Here is a 16,000-nt window from a genome sequence, read left to right as displayed (position 1 = left end):
GTAGTATGGCAGCTGCAGTATGTTTATATCTATAATATTTCCATGTATTCTGGTAGTGGTACATGTACCTTCAATCACACAACACTTGGCAGAGGTGAAACAGAACCATACATATGTACATTGCACAATGTCAAAATCATAACAACACGTATGCATTACCTCATATGTGCAGAGTTTGCAGGGATTCTTTATAAGTAAGAAAAATCTAGTGACAAATTTGAACTGTTGGAATCAGGATGGGACAAAGTTGCAATTTACTTAATGAACTGAATGCTTCCTGTATGCAGGGCCCCATCTGGCAAAGCAAGGACACAGGGTATTGAAGAGGTACTGGCTTCATTTGTCTCTAATTCAGTGGCGTTAGATAGAGATGAAGTGATTACATTATTGTCCAAAATGCTCAGTGTGCAATGATGTGGATGTGTGAATTGAATAACAAAGCAATCCAAGTAATGACATCACAAATTAATTGCCAACAGCTAAATTATGAACTCTATGAAGACAACAAAATATGCAATTAAATAATTTACTCTGTTCAGAATTTTTGCAGAACGGACAACTACAATAATTATTAGTTGGAATAGACTAGACTGTCATTATTTAAGACAGAGAACAGTCAGATTGTGGATGTGACCTTTTCTCAGTCTGATACCCAGGGGAGCTTGACCTGCTTGGGACCAGGGTTGGAAGTCTCAAGCTTAAGATCAAACACTCAGTTTAGGGTGACTTGTAGTGTTTGAAACAAACAGGGCTTCAGTTTACCCCCAAAAGAATGTAAACAAATACCCAATAGACTCCACACCATAATGAACTGAAAGGAAAATATTAAACGTAAGGTTTTAACATATTGTCTGCATTTTACTTGCTTTTAATAGCTTGAAATGTTAATGAGAATATATTATAACAGTCATTGTGTTGCAGCACATTGAAATCATCTTGCTTCACACTAATGCAGAGTACGGCGGTACATGTACAGTACCAGTATACCGGTAGTTGCTGCATTGCTGTGTGGTTTCTATTACAATGCTTAGGCCACAAAAAAAAGTAATCGGTCTCTGGTCAGCGCGCGCGTCGATTTTAATCATGCACGTCAACCTTTTTTTTCCCTTCAAATTAACACGGAAGCTACAACAGCGCCTCCTCAAATTTGCCGCACCTCCTCAAATGTTTGTACCAAGGAGCACCAAGGAATGGGGAAATTGCACCGAGGCAAATGATAAAGGGCACCAAGGCAAATTATGGAGGACACCAATGTATAATGAGGACACAAAAAAGCAAAATAGTACCCACCTTGTCTGTACAATTCAAGCTTGAACAAGTCAGGTGTGTTTACAAACACAAATGCCCCGCAACCGTGACTGTTCCCATGACATAACACCACTCTTTTAACATCAACTTACATGTACCTTGGTCACATGGAACGTTCATTGACAGCATTAGTGTCTTCTGTAGGTTTTATATGAATTAATCCCTAATCCCTATGATCTCATAATAAATACAAGATTTTTATTGTTTTAGCCATTGTGACCTTGACCCTTGACCCCTCGACCCCCAATGCAATAGGCCTAACCAAATTTGAAGTTCACGTGTAAAGTATTTCTCAAGTTATCGCGCTGACAAGATTTCTTTTATTTTAGTCGCTGTGACCTTGACCCTTGACCTTTCGGCCCCAAATGCACAAGGGTTCTTAGGATTACCAAGAACAATACACAAACCAAATTTGAAGTTCATATGTTAAGTATTTCTCAAGTTATCGCGCTGACAAGATTTGTCCGGACACACACACACACCCACCCACCCATGGAAGGACAAGGCGGAAACAGTATGCCCCTTCGGCTTCGCCGCGGGGCATAAAAAAAAAAAAAAAAAGCCACCCAAAAAACAAAACAAAACGCGTCGCCGCATCAATTCCGGAGCTTCGGTCTGACCAGAGACCGTTTTTTTTTTTTTTTTTGGCCTTACCACTTTAGTTCTTTTTATTAGATTACTGAAACTACATTGGTTAAAAAAAACTCAATATGAAGTCAATTGTTGCATTATTTGGGTCAGTAATTCAAATAATCTTTCCTTTGAGGCAAACTATTTTCCAAAGTAATGCCAAGTGTCATTTAACTGGAAGTTATTTCCATAAATACTTGTGATGGTACTGGGCAATCCAGGCAAAAGTGGGCACGGCTGAAAAGTGACAAATTTATGAAATCTTATGTAGCATCAAATAAAAGGGGAAAATTAGAACCATTTATTTGAGTGGTGTGCCAGTTGGGGGGGGGGGGTCCAAAAAGAAAAACGTTTGTTTTTTGGGCTAAATTTGGTAAGAATACCATGATTCAGTGGGTTTTTTTATCACGTGTGTGAAATTGATTTCAGTATAATGTAATGTCTGAAACATTAACAAAAGCATGCTTTTGTAAAATGTCATTGGTGTTCGTATAGAGTTAATATATAATTAATTCAGCTAACACTAAGTTATCCATGTCATCAAGGCCTAACTAGAGTTGTACAGAATATATAAAATTTGCTTTCACTGCAAGTGTTTTATTTATTTATTTTTTTTGGTTCAAATTGATCAGTAGGCTCTAAATGTAAAGTCCACAACGATGGAATTGCCATACTGCACATCAACTCTCAAGTTTTGAACATTTTCCTTTTGATAAGGTCCAACAATCTTGACCAAACAATGGTTTGGGCGGGGTTCGGCAGGAAAATGCAAAATCACAGGGACTTGCTCAGATGTACACCTGTCAGCAAGCATAATAAGCCAATTATTATTATAGGTGAGTACATGTATGTAAACAAATAAAACCTAATCCTACCTACATGTACTGACCCTTCCTCTTTTTTAATTAAATTTTTTTTTGGGGGGGGGGGAAGGCGCCTAGTTACATGGTATGTTGCTTGTTGGGAATAACTATTCTGTTCTTAAAGCCTGCCGCACATGAGAGCTACATGTACAAATGTACGTGCTGAGCAGAAAGTCATTCGAGGCCGTTTGTTCAGAACATAGCTCACAAAATATCCCCATGTGCGGTGAATTTTTGCTGAGTTTTATTGCCTCGGGAGGTCGTGAGGCAAATCCTTTTTGTTTTTTTTTGTCTCGCGAGGCAAAAAACTCACTGTGTACGGGCAATCTGAGCAACGTGCTGAGCTAAAAAAACTAATTAGCCAATGAAAGTACATTCCATGTATTCTTGTTATCAGTCGCGTGATTTCAAAAATGGGGACAAATGCCAGCAGGCTTTAGAAGAAATGCACAACAATATCTTAAAATCATGTGTACAGAGTACGTGATTTCATGAGCTAGTTAATTTTTTTGGCTCAGCATATAACTCAGATTGCCCGCACACGGTGTGTTTTCACCTCGCAAGGTGAAAAAAATCAAACAGGATAGATATTTGCCTCACGGCCTGGAGCAGCAAGAAAACTCAGCAAAAATTGATCGCACACGGGGATATTTTGTGAGCTACCGATTTTACGTGTTGAGCAAACGGCCTCGAATGACTTTTTGTGCAGTGGACTTCCAACTTTTTTGATCCCATCTTAAAACAGTTTCCTCCAGCTCTGGCAAAACTTTTTCCCCCAGAAAATTGAAGACATTCAATTGGACCTTTAGGCCATTAACAAGTAAAATAAACTTGTTACATGTATATGACAGCAGGTGAGCACAGTGAATTTGTATTGTTCAACTTGAGTGTATCAGCAATGATTAGACTTCACAACCAAGTTGTATTTTTGTGTGTCTTAACACTGGTGGGTTATTCTGCTTCAGCAGATCTGTCAAATACTGTTAAGCTTTTTTCCTTGTTCACATTTATGGGGTCGGATAACAAAATGCCGAAATATAATTGCCGTATCCTCTTTGAGTGATCCCTGTTTGCTATTTCCCAGGTGTGCAGTATTGCTAATGTTGCTATAGTATCGTGACCTCTGGGATTATGTCTTCTGACTAGCGCCCCTTTAACAAGAATATTGACAAATTGGGGAACCGCCAACATAGGGCTCGATAGCTCAGTTGGTAGAACACCAGAACGGCAATTCGGAGGTCGCAGGTTCGAACCCCGCTCCAGTCAATTTCTTTGTTCAACTTTCACCTAGTCAGTTTCCCTTTGTGGCTTATTTGAAAATTTGAAATATAATTTTGATCGATTTTGATAAAATTCTGACTTTTACAGTTCCGCAGAGAGTCGACTACACTGAAGCATCTGGTATTGTAAACTGATAGCATGTGCAGCACACTAGGGCCTTTTCCAATGAGTACTTGAGGCTGGACACCAGGCCAGTTGGCAGCGTTTATCTGAAAGGTGCAGTACTATATAGCAGAATGAACTGAAGTTTGCCACCAAAGCCCCCTTTTTGGTTTCCCTTTGCAGCCTGGTATGTGCGTTATGTCCACCTGTGTGTGCCTTGCATGTAATTGCGCTTTTCTGAATGATATTTCAGCAAGTCTAATTTAATTTCTTTTATGGAAAAAAGAAAGCACTGCGTAGGGCAGCCGTAAACATTTAACAAATAATGTTCAAATAGTTTAGGTTGAAGGTTACACTCCAATGCTTTACGGAAAACTCTAAGCAAATAATGCCTACCAATGCATTCTGAACAAATACCAGTGACCTATTACATTATTGCATAATTTGCATGTTCAGCGTTGTGATTGCTAGGCCTCATTTCTTTTCCTGAATGATGCATTGTAAGCAAAGTGTGACATATCATGATGGTATGGGCAAAACAGTTTTAAAGCTGTTTAACTTTGGTTGTGAGTGCCTTGACTTATTCCAAGGTACAGTAAACTCTTGTTAAGTCAAATCTCAAGGGAACGCATGTCCACCGCAAAGAGCCAGCAAGATTGAACTGCTGGCGTGCAGGTTACAATTGGGCCAGCGGTAGCAATCAGGCTACGTGTAACTCGAAAGCCAGGATTTGTTGCGGCCACAGGCTGGAGTCCGATCACAATGGCATCATGTACGCTGCATCCCCACGTGAAAAGACAAAGTGTTGGGCAGTATTGAATAATGAAAAAAACTTCGCAATTTTGAGTTACGGGGGTATTTATGTACATAATATCCTATTCTCTTGATGGGAATGTAGTATTACTTCGACATACATGTAAACAGAGTTTTCAAGTAATCCGAATTTGAGTTAACGACAGTTTACTGTATTTTCTTTTCTTTTTTGTACCCTTAAACACTTACAATGTACCCCACATAGAGCTTGCAAAAACATCAATTAAAATGTGAGGAATCAGGACCCTTACGTTTTTTTTCCAGCTAATCACACTAACCAAAGGGACGCTCTTACCACAAACAAGTAATATACTGGATGCACCCACTTTTAAGTCATTTAGATGTCAATATGAATTGAGGATTTCTGAAATGATTACTTACTGTTAACCCCCCTGGGGGGCCTTTCCTTCGTTTTGGTGGCCCTGAAAATTACAGAGATAAAAACCAATTAATATTTGACAGGTATTTAACCGAAGCAATCAAAAGCACCCCTAGCAATATCAACTGGTTCTATGCAGAACTCCCCTTCGCTTAGTGACTCAAGCTAGTCCCTCCCACTTGTACATGCTAACTTTAGCCACTCATACTCTCCAAATGCCTCAAATCATATTTTAAGAAGTGGAATTCAAATTGTTTTGGTTGATTTTTGTAAAATGTAAAGGACCAAATGGAAGTAATTTGGTTCTACACATGTGATACTGAGGAAGACTGTTCATATTGAGGAGTTACCTGTAAATGTAGGATGTTCAGGCACAAGTGGTCTGCGTCTGTGGTGAGGGCTATAGTAATAAGGTGAACCAGGCTTGGCATGAGGTGAAAGTGAACTACCGCTGGACATGTCGCTGGTAAGAGTTGGCATTCCACTCTGTTAACAATCACGGCAAAGAAAAGTAATACAATTTATTTTCAACAGCTAAAATATAATGTCACATAAACTGGAAAATTGAAGCCAGGAAATAACATGAACCCACACATGGGCTAATATACAGCTGTTATATGTCAGCTACATGTACATGTATACAATGTTACCCCGAAAACATTTTTTGGCGGCATCCCACACATGCCAGAGCAACACACATTCTATTGAAGGTACATTCACGCATTTGCCCCCAAAAAGACACTCCTAAAAACTTCTCATTGTGATTCTTTCACATTAACTATTGACCAAAAAAGAAACAATACAGCTATGAAACATTCTCATTCAGGCTTTTTAAAATCCAAGAATCCAGAAAAAAATGCAGAAAACCCCTACTTCTGCTACGTATTCGTACCAACTTTTATCTGGACTGGAATTAAATACATTTTTATTCCAGTTGTTTTAATGTATTATTTTTGAGGCACATTATGTAATGCATGAATGTGAAGGTTGTGCTATAAAATGTTTTTATTATTATTAGTAGTATTTCATGTATAAATTAATTTATCACAGTAAATTTGAGATGTGGCGTTTTATGCTAATTAGGACATATTGCTACGCAGGTCGAATTACTAGTACAGTCATGCAGATACATGTACAGTGCCCAGCATTTCTAAAAGGTATACATACATGTACATGTATCACGTATAAAAACTGTTTTCATTCTGTAAATTGAAAAGAATTCTATTAGCAAGCATGGAAATTAAAGCTATAGTCCATCATTTGCAGCCATCCGAAAAGTAACTGGCGTAATTATTGTTGAAAAACAAACTTGGTTGAAAATACTAAAACTCCCTGTGAAATTATTCTTTCTGGGAAGCTGTCATTTTGAAGTAATTAACGAAACAAGGCATTTCCAATGGTGATTCTTAAGAAGCACCGTAGGAAAATTTAAATTAGTAGTTCGTTTTGTTATTCAGCACAGCGCGCACAAGTATTGGAACGACGCACACGCGCGCGCGGTTGTTATAATTCGTCGGATCAGTGGGCTACGTCGCGTATAGCTGCAATTCAAAACAATTCAAAACATGATTCAGTAACTTTTGATTTGAAATTGAGATCTTAGAATGCTGTTTTTCTCGGAATGTACAGCTGAAGCTTAGCTGAAACTTCACCAGGTTAGCTGCTCAGTATCCTTCATTAGATTTTGAACTCTTTTGTTGCTTCAAACGAACAAAATGCACAAATTACAAATGATGGACTGTAGCTTTAAAAGGTTTGTGTGGCATTTTAAAAAAAAATCTTTAATTTCAATTTTAATATACATGAACCTGTCCTGTAAGGGATCATTAATTATTTTCACTTTTTGTTTTAAAAAGCCTTTAAAGTGACATGTATTTATGCCATCAACATTGTGGTTTTTTAAGGTTGACAATGTGCATGTCTATGCTAATGAGTGACACCGAAAAAATTACTTATGCAAAACACTGGTTAACTAGATTAAGCGTAACGTTTTCACTAAAACTTTTTCTGAACGGTTTACAATTTACACTGATTTGAGTTATGCAATGGCAACCGCGGCGGGAGGGTTTAGCACTAAACCAGAACAATCTTGTAAACGATAACGGAACAATTTTAGCTAAAATACTTCCCGATTAAGTTGCCTAGCGTATGTAGCGCCCATAGCTACACTCCATTGCCGACCTCACCCTTTAGTATTAAACGTTTTAGGTTGCAGGCCAGTAAATAGGCCCAAAATTGCCTACGCCGGCCAAATCACCATTTGCATGCCCTCAAATTTTTTTGTTATTAGAGCATTTTGAGGGTTTGTAAAAAAAAAAGCCGTGCACAGGACTGCGAGCTCGTGTTTCTGTGATATTCGGATGAAATTGGGCCCTACAAATTGCTCTATGGCGATGAGCTACAGGACTACATTTAGGGGTGATCATCTTTGGATGGAATTTTTTCCTAAAAGTCATCAGTTAACCAAAAAATTTTTAACAGAAAATGAAAGATGATGAAATAAGCTGTAATTTGATAAATATTCGAAACTCTCCAAGTTGTTTGAGACACACGTTTCAAACACCTTGGAGAGTTTCGAATATTTTTCCTGAATTTCAGAAGTAGGTATATTTATCACTAGTGTCTATGGCAGTTTATTTATTGGTCTGCAACCTTGACTCATAACTGCTAAAAGGCTGTCCAAACACAGCCAACTTGTAAATAAATGGTACGCACATGTTCAAAAGATAAAGGTAATAGCTCCAAACATAATCCAGTAAAACACTCAATTGTAGATGTTTAAATTCAGATGCATAAGTGTACAAGTACTCTAGAGAAAGAGTAATTGGTTTTATAAGATTTGTGGTTTACAGGAATTTTGCAATACCTTCAAAAGGGCATCAAGTTGTCCCAAGTACATGCACATACGCACATGTTTCTGAACACCAGGGTTTACATTTGATCAGATTTGATTGTGTACATACAGCAACTGCATGGAGTTACAAAATAAATGTAAATGTACTGTCCACAGCTAAAAGACACAATCAAGTCCTATACCCAGTAGTGTTCAAGAATACATAATGATATACACATGTACATGTTCATATAATAGTAAACATGGAATTCTAAAAATGTAGTTCTTTCATCACCCAAAGGAAAAAAAATAAGAGTTATTTTCAATGGTACATGTACACGTTAAAGGTAATGGCTGCTAATATTAATAATAACTCACCAAACTCATGCAGTCTTCAACATTTACCAAGCTTTCTAGGAATAACATGTTGAGTGATTGTCTATCAATATAGCTCCTTATAGTGTTACATGTAGGCTCTACACTCAAGTTCATTACATGTACGATGTTCACCAAAAAATAGCAGAAGCAGAAGATGCAAACGTTATCCACACCACTACAGTATCATCCATGTGAGCATATACAGCACACCGGGCATGCACAGTCAGACTACACGTTGTACCAACTTGAAGGTAAAGTAAGCAGGGCCTGTTGTGTTTACAATGAGCAGATCCCTTTGTGTGCTCAGTCAGCATGGTTTTTACAATGGCACCATCCTCCACACAGTATACATGTACCACGCACAATTCAGTGTACTTGCGCATGTGTTTCAAAGTATAGCAATATTCTCAACAGTGACTTACATGTATGCCTGCATGGAGTTATGCAGTTTGCAGTAAAATTATACCCATGTTCTTTCAAATGCAAATTCCTCTCATAAAATTTATCAAAATGAGCATAATGATAAACACTGTTTAATACTAATACCGGTACGTTGTCCCAATGCTATACAGTACGTGCATGTGTATCAATGACTCCTGTAAGTACCGGTACTAACATGTAATAAAAAACGAATACACTACAAAGTTGCATAACAGCCTGTGCAATATGTTTACATTTTTGTACATATTTCCAGTATAGGATGTACCTGTTGATGCAGAGTCATCAGTTAATTATCACCAGTAATTGCAACAAATAGCTTCATCATACATGTACACAACTGTAGCAAAAGGTTATCCTGCCAACCACAACCTTCTAATCATAATTAATACAGTTTTTGTTAATGAGACATGGGTTTATAGCATTAATTACAACTACTTGTACAAAAAGAAAATGTAAGACAAGACAAAACAAAAGATGTTCCTTAGACTCGTATCAGTTTATTCATGTTCTAAGTGTCCATGTTCAAAGCCAATAAAAACATATATTCCTTACACCTGAACTTATGTGATTTAATATGTACATTGTACATGTACCAGGTACATGTAGGACACATAAACACATATTCTGACTACTTCTAAATACAGTACATACATGTACTTGTACACATCCAGGCTGTAAATATATGCACACTATTTTCAGTGATTTATTGAAATTGTAATTTATATGTTTGATTATTTTTTCTTCTTTAACATCCAATAACTATTGAAATGTTATTTGGATGATGATATTTGAGGGGTAGAGGTTCTTCAGGCAGTGTCCAATATACAAGGACCAATGACAATGCAGCCATCTGTTGCTCTGGCCCGTCTCCTACGTGATTCAACTCAAAAGAATGAAATCTGATGGCTTTGTCTATTATTCAACCGTAACAAAACAAAAAAGAATCAGGCAAGGTCAAATACCCTTAAAAGCCCACAACAATGTGTTGGTATGTTTGTAAAAAACAATGAAAAAGAATTACAAATTTGGTTAAGTGGTATGTAAATAAAATAAAAAGACTGTGACCCACATACACATTTAAAACTAAACATTTTTCTAAACTTTGATATGTTTGATTCTTCGACAATGAAATAAATTGCCCTAATTAGACACAATTAAAAGACGGCAGTTTACATGGCCAAAATATCTGATCTTCATCTCAAGCAGGTGCCTTAAATAACTCTCAGAATATCTAAAGCAAATTTCTTAAGCAGCATGTATCTAAAAGGTTTGTCCTGAATAGGCTGTGCACACCATGGAATAGCCTGATCATTGGGATTTTGCTGATTTTTCAACTTTTTTATGGTTTTGACTGAAAAGGTACGGTATTTATGAATAAGGATAATAATGCAATTGGCCAGTGATGCTTAAAACAGGTTCTAAAAGGGTGATTCCATGTAAGAAATTCAAAAGTTGAAAAGAATTATTTTAGAAATTGCCTGAAATATCTAAGGGTGAATTGCATATATTTATATGGGCAATTCCATGTAAAACTGGAAATTTTGTCATTCGTGTCAGACTTTTTTTTCTAAAGAAAACTAAAATAAAAGGTACAAATGTAGTAGTCAATTTGTCAATGTCCATAAACCCATATTTCCTGGGTTGCAGCATTGCTCATGTTGCTAGCATCGTGATTTGGGCATGATTCCTGGCTACATTACATACGGGTTAAAGGCTTCCTACATGTAGTTGTGATTCCATTTTTTGGAGGAATCGATTCTCTGATAAAGCCAATTCCACAGACTTTCAACAATGTTATACAACAATTATGTAATCAGCCTAAGATGTGTACATGTGCTCATATAGCTCGTTTTGTCAGTTGCAAATAAAAGAGTAAAGCTCATTTAGTATAGATTGAACAAAATTATGTCATCTAAATACCATTCTAGTTGTGTGGGTAAAAACTGTGGGTTTAAATCCCCCCCCCCCCCCAAAAAAAAAGAAATATAAAATAAATATATCAAATAATAAAATAAAATGAAATTACATTGAATACATCACTATTTGGTGATTTATTAAACCACATTGTGCCTGGAATATAAAAAATACAAAAACAGTATTTGCAGTTATAGCCACCAATATTTTTATGAGTCATTTTCTATCCAAGTGTAATAAAAAAATCAACTTCAGTACATGTATGAGAACTTGAGAACTGTCCTTTTTGAGTGGTTTTGTAATCAGACGTTTCAACTCATGAGGTACATGTATATACCGTAATCCCTTCTTTCTGCCACACTGATATTGAAAAGGGGGAAACTCTGAAGAAAAAAACCCCAATAACTTCATTTATGGCCATTTTTCTTTTCAACTAATCCCCCCCCCCCAAAAAAAAAAGTGGGAGCAGAACTGAAAGATGTTACCCTGAGATAAGAGTTCACAAAATTATTCTGATCTGGGTTTTAACCATACCAATAAATTTTTATGTAGCTAATACAGACATATACATGTACATAACATTCGATCTTAAAACTTGATCATTTCAAGTTGAACAAAACTGTAATGAAGATTTTTTGGCATCCTGATGAAAAAATAATAACAAAAATCTAGAATAAACAAGTGAAATGAAAGAAGTATCATCTAGCAAGCACTCATTGCGTGCGAAAAAGTTTCTGACTATGTCAATAGAGGGCGCTGTATCTTATGTGCTTTCTCATGCATAATTACCAGTGTTTTTTATCCCAGATTTTCTCATTCCGAAGCAAACTGTGGATCGGGGAACAAAGCTTTTCCAATAGGGTACACCATAATCTACATGGGAAGTTTTATAAAATGTTGGCGAACCAGATCGCCTATTTCGAAAACTAAAGCGTTTTTGGGCTCTCATCCCACGGACTATTTCAACTTGGCGTCTTCCAATGTCAATACTGCACTGGACAAGGTGGCGGAGGGCGCAGGCTGTGGCCGAAAGCTGCTGAAGGAATGCAGGTTCACCCCTGATGCCATTGCATACCTCAATCTTTTGGAGCAACACACGATTCACAACACACAACAATCAACGATACACAACAATCGAGGTGTGCAATGACATCAGGGGTGATCCTGCATTCCTTCAGAAGCTTTTGGCCGCAGTATGTGCCTCCCATCACAGTCTCCATCACTGTATTGACATTCTGAATGAATATTTTTTTCGTATGGTGTTTAAATCACCCTTGCACAAAACTGATAAAACTCACTCCACAAAATTTGTCATGCCTTGTTTACATGATCTGAATTTTGGTTTAATTACATTGGTAATCAACAGAGTTATTTACATGTAGGACAAAAAGTAGGGCATGTTTTTTGACACATACCGGGTACATGTAGTACGTATCGGTACATTGCAACTGGAAACAAAATATGACTTGACATTTATGATACTTACCTCGCACGCTGGATTACTGATGTGTGAACATATTGTGGACCTTTAATTTCCATATTAATTACAATAGTAACTTCAATATCCCCCCCCCCCCCTCCAAAAAAAAATAAAAAATATAAAACCTTGCTCTTTTTGTGTGTGCACGTACATGTATATAACAATGTATATTGAACCCATGAGTGACCGTAACTGTCCCTGGTGAAACTTCCGGACACTAGATCAGTTCCTAAATGAAGCAGAATTTGTAATAATTTGCCCAAGCAATAGGGCCTGAAAGTTTACTCTGGCGCCACTTATGGACTCCTTGAATAGGAAAATTAACATGCAAAAATTCTCAAATTTGCAATTATTTTTGGTACATTGATTTCTTAAAAAATCTCCCCTGAAAAAGGCCAAGTTGTAAAATTGGAAGCTGAAAAATTACTTGACGTGAAAGAGAAATATCGTGCAAAAAATTGATCCCTCACTTAAAATACATGTGGACTACTGAAACTTAGTGTACTCGTACAAAGTTATTGGGTAAAAACTGAATTTTAAATAGGAGACTAAAAATATCTTTTACTACAATTTTTTTTTAGTAAACTTGAAGGACTCGTTAGCATTTACAAAAAAAACCTAAAATGCCCGCTGATAAGGACTGCAATCAAGCCAGCCCGACTAAATCTAGAACCTAAAGACTGCAGGCAGGTAAATGTTCACGTCGTTATACACTTTTGCTCTCCAACAAGTACACGATATGAAAACAAACCTGAACGAACAAGGAGACCTAGGAACAAAAATGCCGGATGTGAAAGGTCATAAGTAGAATTCATTTTTACCTATATTGTATCTCCTAGTGATTTCTCATCCTTTTTCCTTGAGGAATACCAAGATAAAATTCCAACATGAATGTTTCTTGGGGTGATTACTGATATAAATCATCGTCAAAAATAGACAAAGAGAAAGGGCAACCTAGTATAAAATGCCCATAGGCGGGCTGCTCAAGGGTTCCGGAAGCTCGCTGCTTGACCTTTTACTTTCAGGCTCTGTTATCCAGTGTTTCACTGTATTTGGACCTACTCACATTGTGGAATGGAAATGAATGAAATCAACAGGAAACAGGAAAGAACTTACCATCAGTTAATGTTAGATGTTGTCTGTTGATTTCTAAAATCACTGCAAACAGAACAATGACTGGAGGTGCTGGACACATACATGTACATGTGTCATCATTTCCAAAGACGATCCAAAGACTTACCATCAAACTACTACTTGGATAATATCGGTACAAAATGAACAGTCAATAATTCATTTATTTTCTTTCTCTTTGCATGTTATTCCTGTGATGAGACCAAGCACATCTGTTAAAATCCCATAAGATATCGCTTCAGGCTTTTGGTTATAGTTTGTTGGTTGACTGCTCTACCATACAATGATGGTAATACTACAGAGATGTGAGAAAATGCAGGAAAACACAACAGCAAGAAAAATCAATATGTTTGAGGTTGAGGCAACAGCTGTGTTGGATGAGAGCTGAGAGCAACTCCCACATGTTGAATACTATTCACAAGGACAGGGACTCAACAAGACAAATGCAATACATTTACACCTGTTGGACACTCAGTTTCAGAAATGAAAGGTCAAGTGCAACAGGCTTATTAGAGCACTCTTAAAGCAGTAAAATTCCTTCAATTCTGAATTATCATGAGAGCAATACTTTATTATTGTACCTAAACGTTAACTACACACAAATTTCACAATTTCACATCACTCTAGTATTCACAATTGAAAAAAATTCTTCAAAAGGAAACAGAATTAGCATGTAAATAAATATATTACATGTGTACACGTATGTAAGAGATGTGCATGTACATGTATGTTTCATCATTAAGAATTGTAAGGATTCGTAAGCACTTGTTGATTTGTTAGAAACATTGGAAAATATGTTCCACTTCCATAAAAAAAATGATGTTCAATTGATATACAAGCAAGCACTGTGCGGTATCCATACATACCGGTACACATGTACATGTAAATCAACAGTTCTGCATTGATGTGTATACATGACATACCGGTAAAGTACATGTAAGGTACATGTAGGTTGAAATGAAATTTACTCTCAGCATTGTACATGTACATGTACAGTATACATGTACATGTACATTGTACGAGTATAAACACTTTTAAGACATTAGTCACTTTCCAAAGTTTGAAAACATGAGACCATTTTAAATCAAAAGTGTACAGGTATGGATAATTTGAAGACCATTTTTTTTTACCTACTGATTCAATGCCATCGTTAATCAATCACTTTTTCAAATTTAATTACTTGCAGCTTAACAATAATTCAGTTTTTGCAAGGTAGAGGGGTTCCTACGCCCCCAACAGCATCGTTACTGTAGTCTACTTGCAGGGAGGAGATTTTTGTGCCCAAAGCAGACCAAAAGAAAAGCCTTTTACTGAGGGTTGCAAACTCTCAAAATAGAAAAAAAAGTGGTTTTTTTGGTCACATTAAAGGGAATATACAACATTTGCAAACATCGAAAAATAAAACTACCAAGTTTTTGCGAAATACCTTACTAGGATGTTGGTAAATGCCAGCCTAAAGCATCCTGTAAAATTATGGCACAAGGGGTCAAGTCATTTTCAAGAAAATTGTATTTTTGTGTACATTTCCAACGGTGGTCGGCCGACCACCGTTGAAAAAACCTAACTATTTTGCAACTACTGCTCCGAATTAACAATTTTTTTCAGTCCAACTTTTGTTTGCTATTGGTTACATGTTCATGAACGGGTGCAGGCCAGCTAGACTGGTTCCCCTTAACTTAAAATTTTCTGACATCTATAAATTTATCCATTCTATCTTTAGTGGAGTCAGGGAACCAGACTACTTAAACATTTTTGTTTTTCTTGGTTTTTCAAGCATTTCCGAAGACAAAACTTCAAACATGTCAGTTAAATAATATTTGATCTGTTATACTAACCCCTCGAATAGTTCCTTTCTGAAAATTGCAGCAAAAGCCAATGATGTACATTCCCTTTAACCATGCTGGGCATGGACATACATGTAAAGCACCCAAACTGGTATGTAACTATGTATTCATACATGTTACTTATCCAGTTGCTCAAATTGAACTCCCATCGGTACGTTGTATCGTTATGGTGTTTTGAAACCCCCTTACAATTACCAAAGTATTGTCTTTATTTGAAAATTTGAAACTGTACAAAAGAAAATCACTTTTTTGTATGTCACTACACGTATTTCACAAAGTATGAAAAGTACAAGCACTAGACTGTCTCTGGTTCAGTTGGAAAGGTCTAATTTACTAGGCAAATGTCACATGTACTATTTGTGTCATGCATAGATTTCCAGTGGAAGTCAAGCCTTGATGAATAGGGACACAAATATACTGCCATTTAGAGAAAGACTCTATTTTTGTATTTTTTTTTTTATGTAACCTGAAAGCCTTGCAAAGCTCACTTACAATAAATCAAAAGTATTAAAGGATTTCCTCGCTACTTATAACTTTTGTTTAATAGAAAACTCTGATCTTTCCACTTACATTTTTGTAATTTGAAATAAATACACCTTGACA

The 16,000-nt window shown here is 36.7% G+C and overlaps 1 protein-coding gene across 3 annotated transcripts in view; it reads right to left on the bottom strand.

The window, feature by feature from the left end:
• The window catches only part of LOC119720683 (transcription factor 12-like), a 95,593-nt gene that overhangs the window by 63,229 nt on the left and 16,364 nt on the right, over positions 1–16,000 (bottom strand). Inside the window, exons 1-3 of one of the 3 annotated variants that reach the window (XM_038190479.1) lie at positions 8,588–8,841; positions 5,727–5,862; positions 5,379–5,419 (exon numbers count right to left, since the gene is read on the bottom strand). In XM_038190479.1, the coding sequence (XP_038046407.1) occupies positions 5,379–5,419; positions 5,727–5,862; positions 8,588–8,701 (291 nt within the window). In that variant the 5' untranslated portion in view covers positions 8,702–8,841. Of the gene's footprint in view, positions 1–5,378; positions 5,420–5,726; positions 5,863–8,587; positions 8,842–16,000 lie in introns of those variants that run through there. The other 2 variants (XM_038190478.1, XM_038190480.1) reach the window with 2 other exon arrangements.

The sequence above is a fragment of the Patiria miniata genome, unplaced genomic scaffold (assembly GCF_015706575.1).
Source record: "Patiria miniata isolate m_02_andy unplaced genomic scaffold, ASM1570657v1 HiC_scaffold_9, whole genome shotgun sequence".
Lineage (NCBI taxonomy): Eukaryota > Metazoa > Echinodermata > Asteroidea > Valvatida > Asterinidae > Patiria > Patiria miniata.
The sequence above is the reverse complement of the archived record's forward strand: the minus strand, read 5'-3'. Positions and strand labels throughout refer to the sequence as shown.